The sequence below is a fragment of the Vespa crabro genome, chromosome 2 (assembly GCF_910589235.1).
Source record: "Vespa crabro chromosome 2, iyVesCrab1.2, whole genome shotgun sequence".
Classification (NCBI taxonomy): Eukaryota; Metazoa; Arthropoda; class Insecta; order Hymenoptera; family Vespidae; genus Vespa; species Vespa crabro.
The window spans coordinates 15,987,967-16,014,437 of record NC_060956.1 but is presented as its reverse complement, the minus strand read 5'-3'; the positions used below and the strand labels follow the sequence as shown (position 1 = coordinate 16,014,437).

The 26,471-nt window shown below is 31.5% G+C and overlaps 1 protein-coding gene across 7 annotated transcripts in view; it reads right to left on the bottom strand.

The window, feature by feature from the left end:
• The window catches only part of LOC124422025 (receptor-type guanylate cyclase Gyc76C-like), a 73,987-nt gene that overhangs the window by 28,075 nt on the left and 19,441 nt on the right, over positions 1–26,471 (bottom strand). For 3 of the 7 annotated variants that reach the window (XM_046957898.1, XM_046957900.1, XM_046957901.1), the window contains exons 3-4: positions 6,650–7,355; positions 2,024–2,221 (exon numbers count right to left, since the gene is read on the bottom strand). In XM_046957898.1, coding sequence (XP_046813854.1) covers positions 2,024–2,221; positions 6,650–7,312 — 861 coding nt within the window. In that variant the 5' untranslated portion in view covers positions 7,313–7,355. Of the gene's footprint in view, positions 1–2,023; positions 2,222–2,306; positions 2,698–2,784; positions 3,059–6,649; positions 7,379–26,471 lie in introns of those variants that run through there. The other 4 variants (XM_046957899.1, XM_046957902.1, XM_046957904.1 and 1 more) reach the window with 4 other exon arrangements.

The window sequence follows — 26,471 nt, the reverse complement described above, 5'->3', positions numbered from 1 at the left end:
GACAAAATTTAGAATAATCACGTTAATTTTAATCGCTTAAATGAAAAGATCGAACGATCAGAACTTAAGAAAAAAAAAAAAAAAAAAAAAAGAAAAAGATAAATGAAAAAAATGGTGACGTCAAAGATATAATCACATGTCGAAATAAAAAATTGATAATATGTATATAAGTATGCGAGCATTTCGTACGTATTAGTAACTAATTCGAGCCATAAGATCGGTATTACTGGAATGTCGTCAAGTACATACAAGCTGGCAGGGTTCGCCCCGTCGCTTTTATCGCGCTTATCGAAGCTAATCGCACGAGCTTTGCATATTTTGAAGTTCAACGACCTTGTGCGTGCCGATCGATCGTCGATAAAATTATCGATAAAGATCGGATGCGATAATAAAACGTTTACCATTCCGGTCCGGTCTTCGACCGCCTTCGAATTAAATCGATCTTATCTCAAATATCACGATCGATTTTTCCGTCGAATTTTATTATATTATCTACTTAAGAATACACGCACGCACACCACGCACAGAGAGAAATAAAGAGAAAGAGAGAGAGGGAGAGAGAGAGAGAGAGAGAGAGAGAGAGAGAGAGAGAGAGAGAGAGAGAGAGAGAGAGAGAGTAAGGCGCGTGCGTGTATACAAAAGAAATAGATTTCACGTAATCAAGACTGACAGCTCGATTAAACGTACATTACGAGATATAGTAGAAAGAATGAGAAAAATCTGATAGACGCTTATCTAATCGCTTAACATCCGTTTCGTACAATACTCAAAGTTCTTAATGTTTTACGCAAATATACGCATGCATACGATATTATACGACCCATATTAAGTCGAACGAAAAGTTTGTTATGTCTGCTTAGGATACAATTATTTATGATAGAAAATAAGTCATTTTATCGTGAAAGCTTTAAAAAAAAAAAAAGAAAAGAAAAACTTCCATCACGATAAAAAATTGTCGATATTAACGAAAATGATATTGCTAATTAAATATCATGAAGGAATTATACAAATTTATTATTTATGTATGTATGTATATATACGTAATATATATACATATCACACGTAAAAGGATGCATTTGGATGCATCAGTTATATAAATTTATTATTTCTTTTTAATTAAAAAAAAAAAAAAAAAAAAAAAAAAAAAAAAAAAAAAAAAGAACTAAATTTTTCGGTAGATTTAAACAAGATATATATATATATTGTGTATGTATATGTGATATATATATTACTGGTAAAAGAATGCATTAGAACACGTGGATGTGAACACACGTTTGCGCACGAGAGGATAAACGTAACCCGTAATTATATCGTCGCGCCGCGGGTGTTCAGTTTGTCGAAGAATACCCTCGTCTAGTTCATCTTTGACAAGACACGACACGACACGACAGCTTTTGAGCGAGTGAGAGAGTCCACGTAGTTTCTCACGCTCCCACCAAATTAATCCTCCTGTCTACGATCCTTTTTCGACGTTCCTACATCCATCATTCGCGTGATTAGAAGCTTTTACGTTTTCTCTTTCGTATAAAAATATTCATGAAAGAAGAATTTAATAATGACGTTTATTTAAATACCGATTTATTTAATATCTCGTTTGGGGTTTTGTTTCGTTCGGTTTATTTTTTGTTTTCTTCTTTTTATTTCATTTATTCTTTCTTTTTTCTTTTTTTCTTTATTTTTTTTTTGGAAATATTCGTGAAGACATTAAGATTAATGTGTGCTATTTTTTAATTTTAGTTCGTCGATATTTTGCTGAGTCGTTTCTTTTACAAAAAATGTTCATGTAAATGTACGATGATTAATAAATAATCTGAACTTGTTGCGTGTATGTGTGTATACGTATGTATATTTGTATGCGCTTGCGCGCGTGTGTCTTGTGTTTATCTATTATTTTTTTACGTACACTTTCATGGAAATATTCGAAATCTATCAAAATGAATTTCTTTTATTACCTACTTGTTTATTCTCTTTCTTTTTCTTTTTTTTTCTCCCCTTCAAATAATGAATCATGATAAATACTCACGTAGCTGATCATAGGTATATTTCGTGACTGAGCGACTATGGCCTCGACGTAGCAGGAGCCTTCGGGTCCGAAGAAGGCCGCGACCCCTTCGCAGATCATGTCGATCATCGCTTTCGTAGCTTCTACAGTCTCTCCCCTTGTATCGCTCCAACGCATATCCAGTCTCACATTTGGCAAGATGTTTGGGTCGTTGTTGATCTGGAAAAAAATATGCAAATGTTTAAAGATTGTAATTGATAGTTTTTGAATTATTCCAAATGAATGAAGCATCGATCTTTTCGACCTGTTAGATAATTGAAAAGAATTCGTAAGACGTTTGAATCGAAGAAAATGTTGAAAATATTTTCCATAACGATATTCTCTTATTTTCTTTCTTCCCTTCTCCTTCCTGCCATCTCTCTCCCCCCTCTCTCTTTCACTCTGTTTCTCTTTTTCTTGTATACAATCTTAGTACTTGTACTTGGTATATCCGGCTCCCGTATAAATATCACTCGCTCGGTTATTATGCAAATCTAAATTCCAGCAAACAATACTTTTCCAAGTAGTCACTACGCCGGCGTGCCAATTTACATGCTTGCCAATGCGAGTTGAAATTATAACCGTCGGTACCGTTGAAAAGTTCGCACGTGCAATAAATCCTTCTAGACTACCCTTCTCTTCATCCTCCTTCTTGAATCTCTCTCTCTCTCTCTCTCTCTCTCTCTCTCTCTCTCGCTCTTTTTTTCTTTTTAGTGTCTCCTTCCGCGGATCCGTGAGTTTACCTTTGAACGGTGCACAGAAGCCATTATGCAAGTAGCTACTTTGTGTTCTCGTATGCCTCCTACGCAAATAAAGAAGAACGAGAGAAAGAGAGAAAAAGAAGTAAAAACAAGATATTGCGAGTTGCACCCTCGTTGCAGCGAATTTATACTCGTGACATGAGTTTTGGGAATAGCGCCAAAAAATCACCGAACCGTACTACGTTATTTGTTGTTTATTTCTCGAACGCGGATTATTGAAGATTCTTCATTTTGTTTTATTAAAACGTTTCCACGATTCCTTATTGAATATTAATGTTAAAGTATAATTGGAAACAAACAAGCTTTGGTTATAATTTATTGTTTAATAATTAAATGAACGTATATGTATTATAAGACAAATGAAAAGAAAAAAAAAAAAAAAAAAAAAATTTTCTTCGTTTTATTTATCTTATGTTACCGAGGAAATTTTATAATTTCATTTTTGTTCTTTTCAACTTTGCTATCATAAATTTGCTGAATTTAATATCACGTGAAAATATTATATAATTTATTTATTATATTATATTTAATTATTATATTATATAATTTTCAAAAAAATATATTCTTCTTTCTTAGCGATTAAATGTACATCGATTGATAAATAACGCCAATTAAAATTGAGCCGCATATTTATTTTCTCCGATACTCGATCTGAATGACTTCATTCGCGCATTTCTGAAAGTATTTCATTTTTGCCCTTTCCGGATGCAACGAATAATTTTAACATTACATATAAGGAATGGAAAGAAAGTATACATGTAGAAGGACATATTTGCAATTTTACCAATTGGTTATTTTTTGAACGAAGGAAGGGCATCCAGTTTTGAAAGGCAACGCGAATCGATATGTAGAATTTCAAGGAAAATGAAAAATATTTTACAACGCGTTTATTCTATTTTGCTGAATTATAAAGAAAAAAGAAACCCTTATCCCGTCCTTAAAAAAAAAAAAAAAAAAAAAAAAAAAAAAAAAAAAAAAAAAAAAAAAAAAAAATAAAAATACGAACAATTACTCCAATGATTTTTCTTTTTCATTTCTAATGCCGATCGATTGACAAATGACAATGCTTCGAACGATCTCACGATCTTTATCATCGATTTTACGCACGTGACTGCTCCCCCCCTCTCTCTCTTTCTCTCTTGGATTGATACGTTCCATTTACCGATCTCACTCTATCTCCCACGTATGCTCCAGTTTACGCGGCAAATTCCGCACTTTTTTTCATTCACCCAACGCAATGACGAGGATAAACCGTACAAGGTGCACCTGCACACTGGTAGGAACGCGTTCTCGCGACCACCAACCATGAGAACGCTTATTACGATATGGTAGGTATATGACGGATAAAGGCCGCGTTATAAGTCGCTCAAGTAAGCGTCGTTCTGCTTACGGCAGCAACGCCAGGAGTTCGACATAGCGATCGCGATGCTTACTCTTGCGTGACATATCGAGGTGTATAAATAAACGGCAGCGAGTCGTTTCCTGCGCGCCTTTCCTGCACGCCTTTCCTGCAAACTCCGAAGAACTCCGAGTCATTCTTTATAAAGTTTTCAATTGTCGACTTTTTATGTGTCAGCGAAATTTTTCCTTCCGGCTCGATGATAATATCTAAGATAGTTATATAACGGTTATTTAACATAAATATTCAAAGAAAAGTACTTACGAAGGACCAAGAACGATCGTATTGATTATTAGGAATCTATTTTGATCAAATAATAATTTCAATTATTTTCTAAGATATATCTATACGACAAAGTGTAGTATATGATTTGTCAGTTATCTGTTGATAATTTAATTCTTTTGGAAACTCTTTTTTTTATAAGAATTTAATCAAGAATTAAATTATTTTACATGCGCTATAATTTACATTAAATTGTATTAAACATTGATACATTGTAATTTCGTAACTACGTGCATTTAAAAGTTAACAAAAATGAAGAAAACTAGCTCATTCAATATTTTCTTTCTTTGATACTTCTTCAATTAATTAATAACTTAACACTGAAAGTATTGATATCACTTTATTTTGTTTTTTTTTTCAATTGAAATTCACGAATTTCCAGGTTCTCACGGATTTCGAATTGAATTCGAGGCAAGTTTTTAAATGAAATTCACGAATTTCCAGGATCTCACGAATTTCGAATTGAGATCGAAGCAAAAGAAAGAAAAAACGAGATAAAAAAGAACAGAAAAACGAGAAAAAAGAATAAAAATAAAAAGAAAGAGCCACAGATAAGACGTTTCTCTCGACACGAAGGCAGAGAAAGGCCAAGGTGCGAAAGAACGAACGAACGAGATCGAGCTCTTTGAAATTAATAAGAAAAATCGATAGCCGAATACACCGCGATGATCTCGAGCCGCGAAATGGGGTGGATACGGTTCGCGGCTGGTAATTACTGGCGGATGGCCGATTAATCTTTGACATAACGGCGTTTTATTTTCGCGCCAGGGTGGTGGCTACAGCTCGGGTCGCGATACGATCGGTTCATTTCGGGCATTCCCAACCCGTAACTTCTCCTTCTGTTTCTATCTCTCTCTCTCTCTCTTTCTCTCTCTCCTCCCTTTTTACGCACACAAACATACACATATAGAGATACATACTCACAATCATGTATCACATGAATAAGAAAGAAAAAGAGAGAAAGAGGAAAGACAAACGGATGCATACCGCAGCTTGCAAAGAGATCTCGGAGTCGAGTTTGGGATAAAACGAGTGGGAGGAGGAGGAGAACGAAAGAAGGAAGAAAAAAGAAAAAAAAAAGAAAAAGAAGAAGAAAAGAAAAAGAAGGAAGAGGCGTTCTCGATTGCGAACGAATTCTTCTCACGGTTGGCCGTGAGTGCAGTTTCGTTGGTACTCGCGTGGGCGGACCGGCAAATAATGCCAGTCTTGTATTTTTAAACCCAAGCGACGAAGGAGTCTCTCTCTCTCTCCCTCTCTCACTCTCTTTCTCCCTCTCTCTCTTTCTTTTCTTTCGCGAAGAGAAACTAAAAGAAGAAAGTAAGAAAAAGAGAGAGAAAGATGTGAAATCGGTCGAGTTACTTTACTCCTGCTGTTGCTGCTGTTCCTTTCAGAAGAAGTAGAAAAAGAAGAAGAATAAGAAGAAGAAGAACCAGAGGAAGAAGAAGAAGAAGAAGAAGAAGAAGAAGAAGAAGAAGAAGAAGAAGAAGAAGAAGAAGAAGAAGAAGAAGAAGCAGAAGAAGAAGAAGGAGAAAAAGAAGAAGAGGAAAGAGGAAGAGAAGAAAAAAGAGAGAGAGAGAGAGCGTATTACTACCTTTATCCTCTTCCCACTCTGATTCGGCGAACGAGACGGCGAAAACGATCTCACGGTCACCGCGAACGCACCGATCTCCTCCAATGAATTATCGAACCTCCTGGAGCCCACCGTAGATCCCACCACACATTGGTACTACGTGCTGTTCTTTCGGAACGATCGAAGAGAACGTTTGACCGGTCCGATATATCGAAAAGGAAGAGAGTTTGCTTCGATCTTTTGGTAAATTCAATTCATATACTTGCTTCACAATAGTTGAAATTACAATGTATTGATATTTACAATATAGTTTGTCATTAAATTTTAAAAATAAATAAATAAAACGAAAAAGACAAAATAAGAAAAACATTGATAACAAAAGTAATAAATCATGGGATATGGGTTAATGTCAAATTAAATGTTTCAAATATCATATGCGATTTATGTGATAATTACGTTAATAAATTTTCATTGGAAGTAAAACGATGAAATAAGAAAGAAAATAAATAAATAAATAATAAAATAAAATGAGTCAATTAGATACATTTCTAAAATAATTAAAAGATAAATTAGAAAAAAAAAAGAAACAAAGTTACCTCGTCGAGTGCCATAGACAGAGCACCAGAAATGGCGAGTCCCTGTCGATCCTTGAGGCCACCCTTGATAGCTGTGAGGTATCCAATCGTTAGATTCTGTGGCTTGTTCAGCGGCATTCTCGTTTGGGAGGCAGAGCTAAGGATGACGTTTCTATCGATGGCGTTCCTATCGAAGGCCTGCTTCGAGGATCCGTCAGAGTATGAGGAAGGGGAATAGGAAGTGTAGCTTGTCCTTCTTTGCCATTCGAGTGCAGACGATGGTTCAGCCAAGACAAGGACCAAAGGGCTGCTTGCCAATAACAGAAGAACAAGAAGACTTTTTCTCGAAGATAATAAATGCCCTTTTTGGAAATCTCTTCTTCGTCCACCTGCACGTTGACGTTCCTGTTGATGATGATGATTACGATGATAATAATGATAATGATAATGATGATAATGACGTTGGTCTTCTTGTTGCTGCTGCTGTTGTTGTTGTTGTTGTTGTTGTTGTTGTTGTTGTTCGTCCTGGTGACGTGAACAAGATCGAGGATGTCGTCGATGACGTTGACGTCGGTGTTGTTGTTGATGTTGGGAGATTTGATGATGGTGCAGCCGATGGGGCACCTGATGCTGGCGACGGGGAGGCCTGCGGCGGCTCGGCTGTATTAGCGGGCCAGGGCGCATGGCCGCCGCCGCCACCGGTCAGCAGCGCCTCCCTCCCGCTCACCTGCCGAAAGAAAAATCGACCCGCTCCTCAAATATCTCCTCTGACCTCTTTATCATTTATGCAGGACACATATTAATTTACTGGATAATGATAATTAACTTTTCTCTCCGTTATATGAATGAAATTATTTATCTGATACGAATTTTGAATTTATCAATGGTATAAATTGATTAATAAAATTTTTAATGATGTGATAGATCAAACTTGTGCTGAATAATATTATTATATACGACGCATTGGATTAATACAAAAAGATTTTTCTAAAATGAAATTTCTTGAAGTAATATCTATTAGATGAAATATTTAATAAATGTTCGTCAATCATATTTTCTTATAAATTAATCTTATATTTAATATCGATAATATCAATACAAGATCTACAAGGATTTTTCGGTGTTAATATTTAAATATCTCACCGTGTAGACATACACGAAAGAATAAATTATATTGATTATTAAAAAGTTATTTGATTTAATAAACGAGATCTAATATGAATGAAATGTTCTAAATCAAATCGAAAAATTAATAATTTCAATGATCCTAACGAATGTCGTACTGAAATATTTTGTTTTCTTTTTATGTTCATATGCCATTTACAAATATGTATTAATATACACATACGTAAGGCGAGAGCATTTAATGTATTGTAATTAATCAAAGATCGATCCGATCCTCGTTCTATGACGTATATCCAACGATACTCATAATTGCATTAATAATTCATCGTTAAAAGGCACGAGGAACTCCAATGGAGCTATTAATATCCAAGAAAAAGGCCTCCATCGTTTTTATTCTTTCCGTCATGTTTTTATATCGCCTTCGTAATCGCAGACGTGTCGTTCGCGATCGGTCGTGAAAAATAAAAAATAAAAAGAATTCATAAGGAATTCAACATCACAGTAATTTTGCAGGATCTACATGCCTTTCGTTAACGCAATATGTTACTATCTCTCTCTCTCTCTCTCTCTCTCTCTCTCTTTCTCTCTCTCTCTCTCTCTCTCTCTCTCTCTCTCCCCACCACCCTCTCTGTCTATCTCTATATGTAAAAACGTTATAATCTTATGTATAGAATAACTCGTATGTTCCTGTTAGAGTAGTATACTTGTCACGAGGTCACGTTCATTTATGTGAATCATCATTTTGCGTGCCATCTGTCCCTAACGTGTTAACAGAGAACATTTTTGATCAGTTAACGTATCGCATATATGAAATTTATTTCAATGAAAAATAACGTATAAAGATAAATTAATGAAAATTAAAAAGTATTATTACAGTTATAATTTAAGATTTCTTAATAAGAATGTAAAACAAATGATTCATTTAGTATACTTTTATCCCGAAAAAATAATTTATTTTTTAGGGACAGTTAAATTCTTTTCTCTCTCTCTCTCTCTCTCTCTCTCTCTCTCTCTCTCTCTTTCTCTTTTGCTTCTTTCTGAAACATAATATCGTAATAGTAATATTGAAATACAAAAATATCAGAACGGAACGTATTTTTGTGTTACCTTAACGCATTCCAATAAATCGTGATACGTTTGGCTCGTAAATCTCACGTGTCACGAATTTTCTCGTAAATTCTTGCAAATTGCGACTCCAAGAGACCGCTTCGAGTAAAGACGAAAAAAAAAAAAAAAAAAAAAATAAGAAAAAACAAAAAAAAACGAACAGAAGCATTCGTTACATTTTAAATTTATTTTTCTTTTTACAATAGATTCGTTCATTATTTTTTTTTTTGACCTTCATCGTTTTGGTAACCTGAATTGATTAAATATATCGATTAGAATGGCAAATTATAGATTGTAATTTCGCTATTTAAAATACGCATACGAGACAATTGTGGATTTTGTTGGAAGTCCTATTAGATCGATGAAGAGATTATTAATGAATATGTAATAAAAAAAAAACCTACGAGAATTTATTAAAAAAAATTGTAGAAATTTTTAACGTGCATCACGATTTAATTTCCTTAAAAATGATTATTTTTGGCACGTAAGATTTTTGTCTCGTGTTATCCTTTTTCTATCTTTCTTCTGAGAGATATTAAAAAAATAAAAGAATGAAACAAAAAGATAGATAGATAGATAGATAGATAGATAGATAGATAGATAAAGATAGAGAGAGAGAGAGAGAGAAAGAGAGAAAGAGAAAAAGAAAAAGAGAGAGAGAGAGAGAGAGAGAGATTAGCCTTTCTAACATCGACATTTTCGTTGACATTTTCCCGAGCTAGGTCGTTATGGCGGACAGGATGTCGGTTGCGTATAAGGACGTGAAAGTTTTGTCCCTCTGTGCCGACGCGAAAAGATGCTGTTGATCTCCGTCGTTGTTGTTGGACTCCTTTGAAAAACTGGAAGAACTCTTTTATCGTAATTTATGCGCCGTTTATTGCGCTATAAAAGGCATCTTATAACTGGTTTCTATTGTTATAGATGAGAAGAAGTTGAATTCGTCGATGAATCTTTCAGTTGCAAGTTTTGTTGGATGAATTGTTATGGATAGATATAGAAAAAATTTTTAAGACGTTTAACATCAAAGAAAAATTCTTCGAATAGTTTGAATTGTTTAAGGATACATTAAAACATTTCAAACTTTCATCTCTTTTATTAATGATCGATGTGCACTTTCAAAATATTTTATGTAATATTCATTTAAAAATTATATTGCTTTAGAATTTAGAATACTTCATTATTTGCAATTCATTTATCGTATAGAAAATTATTCGTATAAAAAATAAAAAATTATTATTAATAATTTGTAGTTTAAAATATATCCAATGGGGTAGATAATTTGCAAATTTAAAAAATTTTTTAAATTCTAAAACTTTGGATATAAATATGTCGTTCTTATTTTATATATACAATCCTATTTTTCATTTATTTCATAATTCGATTTTAAGGGATTAAATCATCCTTTGAAAAAATTCCCGAACGATTTGCAATACCACATTAAATCGAGTAGTAGTATGCTTTGCTGCCAATATTCGATAGATATTTTTGGCTGAACTAAGTTTTGAAATGTTTTAATATTTTGGTCGGAATAAAGTTTCTTGCACTCTTGTTCCAAATATTTCTTTGAAGTTTCCTTTAAAACTATATATAGTGATGAAAGAAGATGTTTAAACAAGTGTATACTTATTCAAGTATTGCATTTTGAAACTACATCGTTAAAACAAATTACTAAAATAGATTTCAAATTTAATAATAATTGATTTATTTAATTGAAAAAAAGAAGAAAAAAAAATTTAACCCAAGTCAAATTTATAAAAAGGCGATATTTAGAGGACTTTCAATATACACAAAAAAAAAAAAAAAAAACATTTTTTACGTAGTTTAATCGACGCAACGAAATGATACAAATTTTGTTTAAATTTCTTTTTCTTTTTTTTCTTCTTTTTTTTCGAGATATCTTTCGTCATTCTTAAGACATTTCATGAAAAAGAAAATTTATAATTTTATTTTCGAAGGCGTGATTTCATAGAAATTGTGAGATTTCAGAATTTTTTATAATTTCCATGTTTTTTGACTACCTTTCTTTGTAAGCTATATGAGAAATCTCAATTGTTGGAAAATTAAAAATATCAATTGAATATTTACATTATTATTGATATATATATATATATATATATATATATATATATAACAAATTGAATATGAATGTTAATTAAATATTTGACGGATTTAAAGACTTTGTGAGAGGATAAAATTCATTAATTGATTAGCGATCGATCAAAAGCTTCTTTGAAAAGCATATCGTGTTCGAGTTCGCGGTGTCTATGAAGCCAAGAGAACTGGAAAAGGTGCGACGACACGTGCTTCTCGTTGAGGAGACAAACGCACAGAAAGAGAGAGAGTAAGAGAGAGAGAGAGAGAAAGAGAAAGAGAGAGAGAGAGAGAGAGAAAGAGAAAGAGAGAGAGAGAGAGAGAGAGAGAAAGAGGACAGTGAGGTGCACACATACACACCTGTTGCAAATTACGTAAATACTAGCTCGAACTACGTAGGCGACACGACGGGCTAGGCCGTAACGACTTCGCCACAATAAAGACGTCTTCCATCCATGATGCATGGTGTCATTCACCAACTTGAGTATAGATATAACTTTCCTCGACTCGTTCGTTTCTAACTCCGATTTAATTACGAGGAGGTGAAAGTCACGAGCCATGGATTTATTCTTCACGTAGGATCAACGTAGAAGACGTTTAAAGGGCCCAATAATGTCTCTTTTATATACATATATACATATATATATATATATATATATATATATATATATATATTATATATTTATATTTATAATATACTTTGTGTGTTTCTTCTTATGTCAATGTATACTTTTATATGTATCGATAAAATTGATATATTGTAATTCTTGTGGTAACGAAATGAAAATCCTCGATCGGTTTTTTAATGAATAATTAAATCGTGTCAATTACAAAAAAAAAAGAAAAATATTATTAATATATTTGGATTTACTACTATTTAAAAAATTATTACATTCATGTATCTGTGTGTGAGTATAGAGTTAATATTTTTTTAATATTCAACCAATGAGATGAATGCCTTTTATCGATGTTTTCTAATGAATAAGAAAATATTAAAAAAGTGCTAATTAAAATCACAAATATATTTTACAAATGTATGATTAGTTTATAACTAGGCAATAATTTTCATAATGAATATAATTAAACAAGTCATTATGTTTATGTATATCTGTGTATGATGAATTTAAAATTTTTTAATCTTGAAATAATACATCGAATTTCTTCGATCGATGATTTTTAATATGGAAGAAAATGATGAAAACAAGCTAATTAAAATCAAGAATACTTTTTACAGATACATATAGATATATAACAGATTAATTATAAGCCAATGATTCTTGTAATGATAAAAACCATAATTACTTATAATTATCATACAAGGGAATATGTTTATCACTCTCTGTTCGAATGAGTTTGAGGAAAAGGAGTTTCAACAAAAATAAATCGTTACGAATGAACGAACAAAGTCACACTTTTTCTCGCTCATACTTATCGTGAATCACTTGAGAGCAAAGTCTTTTTTTTGCTCGCGAATACCTCCATTCCACTTACGTACATACATATACACATACACATACACACACACACACATGCATACAAAGTGAGAAGGAAAGAAGTGTATCTTGGATCTCGATAAATTTACGCTTACGTCATGCGATATATTGTAAGTATATACGTACGAAAAAATATGTCTTCCCTTTACTACTACTTTTTTCATTTCTTTATTTTTTTTTCTTTTCCTTTTTCTTTTTTTCTTTTTTTCTTTTTTTCCTTTGCATTTTTTCTTTTTTGTCAGAAACTTACGCAACGGTACATCTGTATGTACATCTGTTGGAATCGCTTCCACGGTATTTCAATGAAGTTTCCTTCCTTAGAAACATGATCACAAAAATTAAATTATGTATCGTCGGATGACACATTCAGAAATTAGATTTCTACGTAAATAAGAAAAGTACATCAGTTTTTATTCGAATGAAATATAAAAGATTTTATCGATTCTATCCCTTTAATATCAGACAAATAAATAAAATACGAAAAGAAATAAAAACAAAATTGTTAGCTAAATACAATATTTATGTTTTAAGAATTTTTGCATAAAAGTACACAAAGGAATTGGAAATTCGAGATCATAATTAATTCTTTCCGATGGAAATAATATCTACGTGATGTAAATGTTGTCCACGCCTGTGTTTGCGAAAGAACGTCATTGTTCTAGTATTTCTTTTCTTCTCCTTTTTATTACGACGCAATGTTGTTCCCTGATAACTTCTCTATGATTTTAGAGAACAAAAAAAAAATAAAATAAAATAAAAAAAAATGTCGTAGACAAATGATTCGATTCAATATTTTTAACATTCTTTTCCTATTTGTTCTTGGACTAACACGATTCATTTGCTTTATCAAGTAAGGCGTTCGAAGATGCGACGATATTGACGGAGTTCACTCGAAGCAAATAAATCTTATATACGTATATTCACATACTAGAAAACAATCGAGATAAACAAGATATTTGGCGCGAGACTCGGTACTAACGACAAATATTTGCACGAAATCGCACGAGCCGAACGTGGGCGTTTGTCTCGCGATAATATCGCGAGTACGCGAAAAAGCGCATAAAAGCGTTAAAAGCAATAAAATTTCTCATACGAAAAGTTTACATTTGTTTTGAAATAAGATAAAGAAAAGAAGGAAAACAAAGAAAAAATAAAGAATAAACAAAATCAAAAAAAAAAAGTGGTAGAGGAAAAGATAAGGAAAATGGAAACAAGAAAGAAAATGATAATGTTAGAAAAATTTTGGCCAATTTTCGATACACTTTTTAATAATATTTAATATTTCTAGGAGTCCGTATTACAAAAAAAGAAAAAAAAGAAAAGAAAAGAAAGAAAAAATGAAAAATAAAAAAAAAATAAAAAAAAAGAAACGAAAAATATAATAAAACTGATAAAAAACCAATGTTCTTCTACGAATATAAATAATTCATGTAAATAAGTCTTCGAAAAAAAGAAAGAGAGAGAGAGAGAGAGAGAGAGAGAGAGAGAGAGAGAGAGGGAGAGGGAGAGGAGACAGCGTAACTGATACGCAAAGCAAATTTAACACGATAAAGAGCTAAGAATAGCCAGCGGTTATTTGTAGAGGCCCACACGCACATATGTCCGTGCTGTGTATGTATATATATATGTATATATACATACGCACGTATAAACGTATACGTACGACATATTATTTGTCGATGCTGCGTTACCGGTTCGCGGCCTGGCCATAACGAAATCGCTTCTCGCGTTTTAACGGCCCTGCCGCCGCCTTTCGTCCGTCCTCAGCCAAGAACGACTGTTCGTCGGATTCGTTCGTCTATTTATAATCTTTTTATTTCTTTCGCAAGCATTCTTTCTTCCTTTTGACGAAAACGATAAATTTTATCTTATCGAATCTGATCATACGTTTATTTCCTTCGATTTTGCCCTCATATTATATTTGACCTTTGCCGTAGATCTTTTTTTGTTTAGATCATTCCAATTTATCAAACACTTTATACTATATATATATATATTTTTAATATATATAAAGAGATAAATATTTCTCTTTAGATTTTAAAAGATTCAACTTATGTTTTTACTTCATTTTCCTTTTATTTTTAAATAAATAAATATAACTATATATATATATATATATATATATATATATATATATCGTTTTGTTTCTTTTTCATTAGCGATAATGTATTCCTTTTAACGGAAATGAAAGAAAAAAATAACAACGGCATCGGTTGCACTGAAGGAGACGGAATCATGGCAGGATGTGGAATCGTCTGTGTTCGTGTCATGCGTCAAACATGCGTCAAACATGCGTTTATGCAATCCAGGGTTAACATTCGCAGTGCATATCGTTTAGATAACAAAGATAAGTTCCCCTTCTCTATCTCTCTCTCTCTCTCTCTCTCTCTCTCTCTCTCTCTCTCTCTCTCTCTCTCTCTCTCTCTCTCTCTCTCTCTCTCTATATATATATATATATATATATATATATATATATATCTTGTTACATGTCGCTACGTCAGAATTTATTTCGAGAAAAGCATCGCTCTTTCGAAAGAATAGCAAAATTTAACGATGCAACAATCTTCCCGTTGTCCCTGGGCTGTAATTCCGTAAATTCGTGGAAATCCGCTTGACATTTTTTGGCCCGTTTAAATCACTTCCTGTGAATCGTCCTCTCTAAATTTAGAAATTGCACGCTACCGCCGTTGTTATGGCACATCATTTTTACGAGACATAGGTCGAAAAAAAGATATTATTACGAACTTATGTATGTACTTATAGCAGCGATACTCTAAGTGTGTGTGTGTGTGTGTGTGTGTGTGTGTGTGTGTGTGAAGTATAACTTTGTCATTTGAAACATTTCTGTTGTAATACAAATTTTGAAGAAATATTTCTTAGAAAAGTTTTCTGTCTTCGAAGAAGACGTAAGATAGTGTCATTGATTTGACCTTAATATCTGTTTAAAGATCACACGAAGATCATCAAATTATTTCATGAAAACCTATAATCTTTAATCCATGCTTTTATAGCTTATCTCGAAAGCTCTTTTTTTAAATAATAATATATTTCTTCATTAAGTTATTTAACATTGGAATATAATTTATAGATTCTATCGAGAACATTGAAATAAATCGAAATGAAACAAATTAACAGCGAAAAGCATCGAGTGAATTTGATTTTAGAGGAAGAAAGTGCAAAGTGCTCCAGAAAAGTCGATATCGTCACGGAAGATGATATCTCGAAGGATGCGTAGAAACCAAGCTTAAGCTTGGAAGATCTTAAGTGACGAGATAACGCTCAGTGATATAAGCGCGTCTCTGTAACATTATGTTCGGTCCACGTGACTCGTGTAATACGGACACTAATATGCCGCGTCTCTACGGTATATCGTGTTACGAGGGAGTAATTGAATATCGATACACGCGTACTTATGAGAGAGAGAGAGAGAGAGAGAGAGAGAGAGAGAGAGAGAGAAGCATGCACACGTGCATGTGTGTATTTATGCATGTATATCGGAACAAATATGAACGTTCTTCATACATAATACGTCTACCGAATAATAGAACTTAATCTTTCTTAAGTTATTTCTAAATTCTATACTATCAATAGAACATTTTAATATATCTAATAGTATGTTCTGTATACAGTAATACAGTGAAAGAATGATAAAATTTTGTATTTGTCATTAAATCTTCGTAATCTAGTTTCTTTTCGTCTTTTCAAAAAAAAAAAAAAGATTATATAACTTAAAATATCTTCGAATACATATTGACGCAATTAATTTATAATTTTATTTTTTTATGAAGTTAATTATATAATAACAATTTATGTATAATTTCGAAGTCATATATATACACAGTCGTATACGTTAATACAAGTCTGCATTTTATTTTAAGTTAGCATTTAATTTTATTCCAAATGAATGATATAATAAAAAAAGGAATGATATAATAATAAAATACTACATCATCTTGTAGCAATTTGAAAAATATAGATAATATCAATATGTGACTTCAAAGTTACATAAAGTTATAGAAGGTTAAATAAAACATAGTATAAAGATATCTCGTGTCGATAAAATAAGCAATTATAAGCATTCGAATAGGGCGTAACACAGATCTATTTACTCATATGGTTAATAAAAAGTAACATTTATCGTGTTGTAAAAAATATAAAAAATTGTTGAATATTCTTTTAAAATAAAAGTGAATAAAAATGTGTTATGTAAATGTTGAAAATTAAGAACTAATGAAAAAACTCATTTAAAATAAATGATATGTGAATCATACGAAGAACTTTTGCTAGAACGTAATACATCTCTTCCGATAAGTCCGTTAACAGTGCAGTCAATTAATCTCTGGCATAATAGTTAATGCGTTTCGATCTCTTCCCGTATAGTTCGCAGTCAAAGCTGATAGACTTTACGTACTGGATTGATATCCCGTTTAACAAAGCGGCTTAATTATCGAACCTCTTCGCGCGTTCTAACAGTTCCGACTATAAATTCGACTAATTAAACATTATATGAAATGTCTATAAACGCAGGCTCTTTATTGTTCTACAAGGTTTTTAGTAACACTGTTTTATTCCTCTTTATTAAATTTAATTAATCACGCTTAATAAGTCATCTATACCCTCTTTCTATGTTTTATTTAATATCTATATGCCATTGTACATATTTTTAATATTATAATCATTTACTAATTTATTCATATATATATATATATATATATATATATATATATATATATATATATATATACACAGGATGTCCGTCCATAGATGACCGAGCAATATCTCGCGCTTAGTTGAAATTACAAGAAAGTTTAATAGTAGAAATTTGCACGACTATGAATCACTTAGAAAGTATATGTAAAGTTTTGTTTTTTCACTTATGACCTTTCCGATTTATGTAAGCCGACATCAATTTTTTTAATTAGATACTTTTATTTTGCATATTCATATAGTAATTTGCGTATTCATATAGTAGTCGTCATTTGCAATCAAAATTATATCAAATAAAAAATAGCTATCATTTACTATTTACACAATAATAGGCATCTTAAATAACGAATTAATTTATTTTTAATACTATAAATTGAAAAACTTAATATATAAATAATATATTTGTATAATATGTATTAGATTTAATTAATTGTTAAAATACTGATTATCTTATAAAGGATGCATAGTAGAAATTTTTTATTACATTTGATTTTGATTGCAAATGATCATTACTATATAAATATTTAGATAAAAATTATAGATATCAATACAAAAAATATTGATCCATGTTGACCTTCGTAACTCGAAGAGATCATAAGTAAAAGAAGAAGAAGAAAAAATGAGTGTTTACATACACTTTGTAGCTGACACAAAGCATTGCAAATTTTTCCTAATAAACTTTCTTGTGACTTCAACCAGTTATGAGATATTTGCTTGGACGTCCATGAACGGACATCTTGTATATATACATATATATATATATATATATATATATATATATATATATGCACATATATAAATATTCATTGTCTTTAAATCAACGTTCAAATAAAAGCAACATTAAAATCGTATACGTAAAAAAAAAAAAAAAATTGGAAAAGTTTATAGAAAATACGATACATAAATATTTTATTTCCTGTATTATGTCTGATCGATAAGAAATTGACTTGCACAATTTATAATCGATTTCATCTCGATGTAAAGACACTTTCCATTCTCTCGACCTATCGTATATATCTATAGAACTTTAATTTGATAGATTGGAATGAAATAAAAAAGAAAAAGGGAAAATAAAGGAAAAAAATTATCGGAGAAAAATATTATTCCGATGAACTTCTAATCGCACGTATCTTCCAACGATTTATCAATTTGTTCGATGTTGGCCGACGTATTCAAAGAGAGAGAGATAGAGAAAGAAAAAGAGAGAGAGAAAGAAAGAGAGAAAGAGAGAGAGAGAAAGAGAGAGAGAGAGAGAGAGAGAGAGAGGGGAAAGGAGGTGGTGAAGTCTGTACGAGGATGCAGTCAGCAGACGGACGTAGGTTACCGCGTAGAATGTTTAATGAATCGATGAATCTCGACGAGGAAACTTCGATGTGCGTTATGGGTCTTCCTCTTTCCGTGTACACATTTTCATTTGTGAGAACGTTTACCTTGTCGTTACATTTGATTCCCTTTGCATAACATATAATAAAAGATCTTTCAAATTCATGTTCTTTCATTTTAATTCTTATTAAAATCCTTTCATCTTCTGATTAGTTACTCTTATATGATAAAGGTTAAATATTATCTTGCGAAATTATTCACGAATTATTTTAAAATATACATACGTATTATACGTTTATGTGTATGTGTGTGTATGCCTGTATATCATTTACATAAGTAAATATTTATTTATGTATCGATATTGTAAATATTTGTAATATCAGGAAGAAACATATGCATATTTCTACGTTGTTCATAAATTTTTTTTTCTTTTACATTTAAAAAATATTTTTCGGAATTATAGTAAATAAAAATTGAAGATAAATTACAAAAATTTTTGTTATAAATTCTCATTAAATATCGCATTGATCTTTCCTATCGTACCTCCGCGATAAATAGTAATAAATCAATAGAATCATTGTTAATATTCTTAATTAACTTATTTAATCAGTTTACGAATTCAAAATAGAAGTTGCGTCGTTTACATAACGGCATAATGAATCATCGTATTTTGTTATCGCATTTTATACGGCTTTATATTTTTCTTTGTGTTACTTTCACGAATATCAATGACTACGATTTCGCAAAAAAAAAAAAAAAGAAAAAGAGAAAGAAAGAAGAAAAAAAGACATTAAACAAGATGTGTATATATATATATACATCTGTAAATATCGATAGTAAAGATTTTTTTATTAATTCCATAGTTTCTCGAAGCAAAGATCGGACTGGAAACATCGTTGACACGCTGATAGAATTTCTGAAGTTGTAATGTATGGTACACGACGAGCATGATCGAGTAGATGCGTTATATGCGTGCGAGTCTCGCATTATTGCTTCGGGAAAGCATAAATCGCGACATCCTGTCTGATTTTTCTTAATTACTACGCTCGTTCGACGTTTCCGTGCGAATAAATTATTTTTCTTTTTTAACTTCCCGAACGGAACGTTCTAGAAGCTCACGTAGATATTTTTTTTCTCATTCCAATAGAATTTTATCTGAAAAGAACAAGGTATTTATCGTTTAACAAAAAAAAATATGTATGCGAAGGAACGCGACTGAATGATTTACATCGGTACGATAGATCATACGACGAACATTAACGATGGCCATTGTTACCTGCGATATGTTCTATGCATAATGCGTCAAACCGACGCATAACGAGTTTAGTGAAGGTAAGCGGAATTTCCTAAACCACATCTTCGCGTGAGTCACGAAACGTAAATACGAACTTTGAAATCGATCTTATCGTTTTTGTTATTACGTTGTCGCTCATAAAAAGAATACGATGCATGGTTTACTTAATTATACAAACTAAAAAAGAAAATAAAATAACTAGCGTGTAACTTATTTATTGCACGCACATTTCTTTTGTTCTTTTTCTTTTTAAATAAACAATTAAAAAGAATTGTTTACACGAAACTATTCTAAGTATAACACACATCCTAAGTAATTTTCTTATATTTATATATATATATTTTATTTTTCTATTTACATCTTCTTATTTTCTATTTTACATGTCAAAGAATTTTAATTTCCTCCGAATATAAGTTAATCGAGAGCATGTTAAATTTATAAACCTATGGATCATTTTATTATTTTTTTTTCTTTTTGTTAAACCATATAATAAAAACGTACCCACAATAGACTTTCCTCTAGAGACCCTAGACTGCTTTAAATAAACAAATATTTATTTTCTACTTGCATACATGCTAAAGAATTTTAATTTCCTTTGAATATAAGTAATTCGACTCTATGTTAAATTTGTATGCACTCGAGCCTTAATCTTATGGATCAGTTTATTCTTTTTTCTCACCATATGATAAAAACCTGTCCACAATAGACTTTCCTTCAGACTGCTTTAAGTAAAAAAAAACATTTTTTTTTCTTTTTTTATTTGCATACATGCTAAAGAATTTTAATTTCCTTCCAAATATAACTTAATCGAGAATATGTTAAATTTGTAAGCCTAAATCTTATGAATCATTTTATTCTTTTTCTCAACCATATAACAAAAACCTGTTCACAATAGACTTCCTTCTAGAGGCCTTAGAGACTGCTTCGGAGATCGTATCATATCTCATTAAAAAACAAAACAGAATAAAATAAAACAAAACAAAACAAAACAAAAAAAATGAAACACGAGGATGTTTGCTGTTTCCTGAAACGATTTTAAGATATAGTAAAGAAACATGATTAACAAAAGCAATCAACAAGGAAATTTTTTTCTCATTCATACGACATCGATGCTATTGTGTTCTCTCTCCTAGAGGAAGTCGTTCTCCGATTCAACAACGTTTATGCTTCCCTCGAAGTCAAACAGGATGTTCCATGTGTGTGTATATATTTATATATATATATATATATATATATACACATACACACATCATATACATATATATATTTATGTTTTATAGTGGGATATATATACAGAGAGAGAGAGAGAGAGAGAGAGAGAGAGGTATATACACGAGAATATCCGATCTCTACAGGGACCATTTTTCTTCGTTCCCTTCAATTAACTCACGCCGGCCGGCGCCAGAATCTCTTTGGACCACGTCCCACGATAATATACGCCGATTCGCTCGATGAACGCGTCGATTTTGCGATAAACCGAACGTCCGAATATAAACATTCTCCTTTACTTCCTCCGGATTTCGTTTGGCTACCAGCCAATCGAAATCAACTTTACGAAATTATTTACCTCTAGTTAACGAGGTGATAGTACTTACATACACAGGCACACATATATGCGTATGTATGCATATACATACATATAACGAAAATACGTAAGTACGTATTTTGATTTTCTTACGATTTCGAGGTATTCGACCGATCTTCGGACTATTCGAGATGTTATCTTGATGTACATATATAAACGTTGGGTATGAGATCGACAAGATGCGAGTACAGTTATATCGTTCTCTACGATCGTTGTACGTACTATAGATCAAGCGACAGGATGGACTATCGTCGATCATAAATCATGATCATTATTTTATACCGAATGACTTTACGTCGTAAAATTACAAATTCCCATGAATCCTATGTGCTTCCTACTTTCTGCCTTTCAATGATAAACGACGGAAATTTCATGCCATTAGAATATGTGCAAAGGTCAAAAAAGTTAAAATAAAATATAAATGATCTTAGCATCGTGATCGATGATAAACTATTCTCTCTCTCTCTTTTTCTTTCTCATGACTTCATTTTCGAATAGTTTCTATTTATGCGTCTCTCTCTTTCTCCTTTCAACAAAGAAAGTCTATCGTGTGATTGAGAATGAAATATCTCTTGAGAGGAGGTGTGTACAAGCGCGTTAATAAGTGCCATTAATTACGCGCGTCATAGCACGTAAATGAACGTGAAATCGATGATGCGTTTAACAGGTGATGGAAAATTATGGAGTAATGTACCGTAAACATTATTAAAGCTATATGAAACATTCCAATATGGGCTACTTGTTGGCCGACAGTAAGAAAAATTATACTTTCTAAATGTTTCTACCATATTTTCTATAATCTATTAACACTTAAAATAGAATTAAATGTTGATGTTACCGTTTAAGAAATATGTTGGACGTTCAATTTTATCTATTCTAAATATTGAAACGATCTAATAATAATAAAAAGACAATGATTAAAAATTTATGAAATTACAAAAGTTCTTCATTCGTGATCTTAAATATTTATTGTCCTCGAAGTTTTTTTACTTTTATTTAGATAAGCAATAAAAATTGCAATGATATTCATATTGATTGATGAAAATATGATACACTATATATTTCTCGTTGTTTTTATTCTATAATATCGAATAATATATATATATTAGATTTTTTATACCGAATAAAAAATAAATAAAATTTAATAAGTCAATGAATCAGATCAAATGGTTAATAAAATTATAGTCTTTGTCTTAGAAAATAGAAATAGTTGAGGAAAGAGATAAGAAAAAAGAAAAAGAGATAAAATGAAACGAAATAAAGAGATAAATAAGTAAATAAATAAATAAATAAAAAAAAAAAAAAAAAAGAAAAAAAAGAAAGAAAGAAAGTAAGAAATAAGAAAGATTCATCGCGCGACTACCGTTTCTTTGGAAAATGAAACTTATGATCGCGGAAAAGGCTCGACTTACGGAATATTTTTACACCAACGATGAAAGAAATAACGATCATTTATTCCGACACATAGAATTTCTAATTTCACTTGCTTGACTCGGCCGTAATTCATGTAACTTGTTACGTAACTATGCGTAAATCATAAGTTTTCTCTCTCTTTCTCTCTTTCACTCACACGCCTGAGAATATTTAAATGATCCGCCAAGTTTCCGATCACTTCGAGAGCATGTGTTCAAGTCGATCGCGACTACCGACACACGACGTTGCGGTTTACGATTGGGACTGGGAAATAGTCAACCGCGTTATAATGTTACATAGATGAATGTAATACGATATACTATGCGCCATCGGGAGCAATAGTAGTTGAAAACCGATAAAAAAGGAAAAAAAGAAAGAAAAAAAAAGAAAAAAAAGAAAGAAAAAAAACAAGAAAGGAAAAAATGAAGAATAAAAAGAAAAAACCAAAGAAAAGAAAAAAATGAATAGATATAATGCGGTGTAAATGACGTTATGCTGCCTAGTGGGAGAAGAACAGAGAGGAGAAGGAGGGTGAGAAATAGGCAGTGGTGAAGGGGGTGGGGCTCAAATATCCAATAGTTCTGATAAATAAAGACAGAGATCTTTGTCATCGATTAACTGTTAAGAAAAAAAAAAGATGATAAAAAGAGAACGATTTTCATTCCGACCTGTACTAACTGAGCTTGTTATAAAAAAAAATAAAAAAGAAGAAAAAGAAGAGAAAACTACTATATCCAAGTGTTTAATTTTTGATCGATCTATCAAATAACTTGAGACTACAAAATGATGATATCCATGATAATGATCGGACATTCTGACGAAAGATACGGTCCGATTGAGAGTCACTGTCGTGACGTTTTTCTAATGCACGTGATGTAAACGTCTATTTCGGTACTTCTAGGCCAGTAATGTGAGCGTTCTCTATACATAAGCACAATTAAGAGCAACGAATGGTGGCGAATTTCAATTGTTAGAATCACAGACCGGTCTCTGCCACTATGTATACGTAGTACTATTCCTTTCCCCTTCTTCATTTCTTATTTTATCTTTTTTTTTTTCTTCTTCTTCTTCTTCACCGACGACGAGCACTAATTTAGTAACAATGACACTTATTAGCCAGGACTGTAAGTATAAAAAGATGCTCCTCGTTAAATACGTCGGAACGATGCGCGAAAGAGAATACTAGTCATTAAGATCATTCCTAAACTCATTCAGCTTTAATCGACAACAAATGAGAGAACTGATATATTATCGAACTCGACTGGGACGTTTTATAATAATGCTTCACTATTCGTGATCATACTCAAAGCGAGATATGATAACAAATTGTATCTATCGTATACGTCCGTCTATCCTATTTTCTATATTTCGAACATTTCTTAGAAAATATAAACGATTCTAAGGATTGCATTGCTTTCTAGATCGCTCGAGAGAGAATAATCGTACGATTATGTTCGAAGAAAATAAATGCTAGTATGGTATCACTGAGTTGTTTTCTCTTATGTTTTCATATATTTTTTTTCCTTCTTTCTTTGTGTTTTTTTTCTTCTTTTTTCTTAATCGTTTAAACGCATGTGATAGCAGAATTACAAGATTCCTAGTGTATTAACATTAAACAATGTAGCTATTTGTTAAATTTCGTAAAAAGCATTATATAATAAATATTATATATATATATATATATATATATATATATATATATATTATACAATAAAAAATATATCTTTTCTTATATATTTTTATAAAAATATATCATGCATTAAAGAGTTAAACAATTGAATAATTTATTTTCTACGTATGATTGTTACTAATGTTCGTTAATTTTCTTCGTTCTTCTTTTTTCTCTTCGTCTTTTAGTTTTTAAGTTTTACCGATAATATCTACAATACATAAGTGTTTACGTTTAAAACGCGATAAATGAAAAGTCATGAAATTCCAAAAATTTTACGACCTTTTAATAAGCACGAAATTGTAATCGTTGCGGAACTTACGTAATCGGATACGCAAGAGGATCAAAATTATATGATGACAATGCTATACGCAGCGAGAAAATACTACCGTCGGCCGGATTCTCGATGCCGTAATTCGACTACGACTATGAGGAATTATTTTGTCGGCTTTACGTTCCGTCATTTTCGTTTTCTGAAAACGTTATTCGCTGTCGTAAATCTAATTATTTTTATGTCAGCCTTGATGTTACGCGATTCGTTACTCGCGAACGATCGAACGATTTTTATAACGACTTAAGTAAAATTGCTCGACTTAGAGAAACAAAAAATGAGAAAGAAAAAGAAAAAGAAGAGAAGGAGAGAATGATAAGACACCAATAAGAAGCCAATAAAAATTTCTAGATTTAAATTGAAAACTTCGATGGATTCCAATGATCGTCGAAGAAATTTATTTTAATTTGTTTTCCACTTATCGTCCATATTATTTCCTAAGGAATTTTATTTAAATCAATTTTTCAACCTACACACATTAATCTCATCTTATTATTAATTAATATACTTTTTCTTTATTATCAAACAGAAGAGATATAGAAGAGGATTATTTATTATTACATCCTTCGAACGAAATATATTGTATTATTAATCTGTTTAATATTCAACACGATTATTAGAAAGAAGAACGAACGAATTTGATTGTTATTGCAAGTAAAGAAGAAACGTTTCCTTGTCGGAACTTCCTTTTTTTCGCGAGTCATTGTCATTCCGTTCCCGAACGAGCCATCCATCAGAGTTCACAGCGTGGGCGCTTAGGGGTCTCTAATTTAAGAAACGTCAAGTGACCGAGCTGATACCTGAATTGGTACTCGTGGGAGTCGACTCATACAATGTATCGTTCCGAGCGGTTAAACAATTTATCCTTATAATGTTATCCTCATCGTATATGTATCTAGACGTATATATGTACATATACACAAACACGCACACACAAACATCCTGTGACTTGTACGAGGTCAATAGAAATTCAATGCTAACGAATGATAAAAAAACGGATGATTTTAATACGCACTTTCTTTTCTTATTACGTTATTCTATTTTTATAATCAAGTATAACGTTATTATCAATAAGGATCGTCTGAAATATTTCAAAAGAAAAATTATATTTTTCTAAATGAAAATTATTAAATCGTTCCTTTTTTTTCTTCTTTCCTTTTCTACGTCCTTTTTTCTTTTCACGAAATAAGATACATTTTATATAATTTATATCTACGATAGATTGGTGAAATGTTATCGTAGAGATTCATCATTAATCAATAATTATAATTTAACCCTCTATGGGCCGAATTTTTGTTTTAAATCCAAAAAAATTGGGGGAACGAAAAATCAGCAATTATGAATCTATATGTGCAAATGAAAAAAAAATTTCTGTTTAAACAATTGGTTGTGTTAACAACGTTATAGAATTAAAATGTATGCGCCATCTCATGAAAAAAGCTATAATTATTTGGTAAAACCTCGATAAATTAAAATGTGACCTGAAAGTTACACAGGCCCATAGAGGGTTAAGAATAATTTATGTACTTGTACTATACGAAGTATATTCATTAAAAATACTTTTAAAAAAATTATAATAATTATCGTTGTCATATTTCATTGTCGACGATAGTAAGAATACGATTAAAAAAAAAAAAAAAAAAAGGAGGAAAAAAGAAAATTATTATATATTTCACTTAACGAACTTGTTTCACGGGCTATAAAA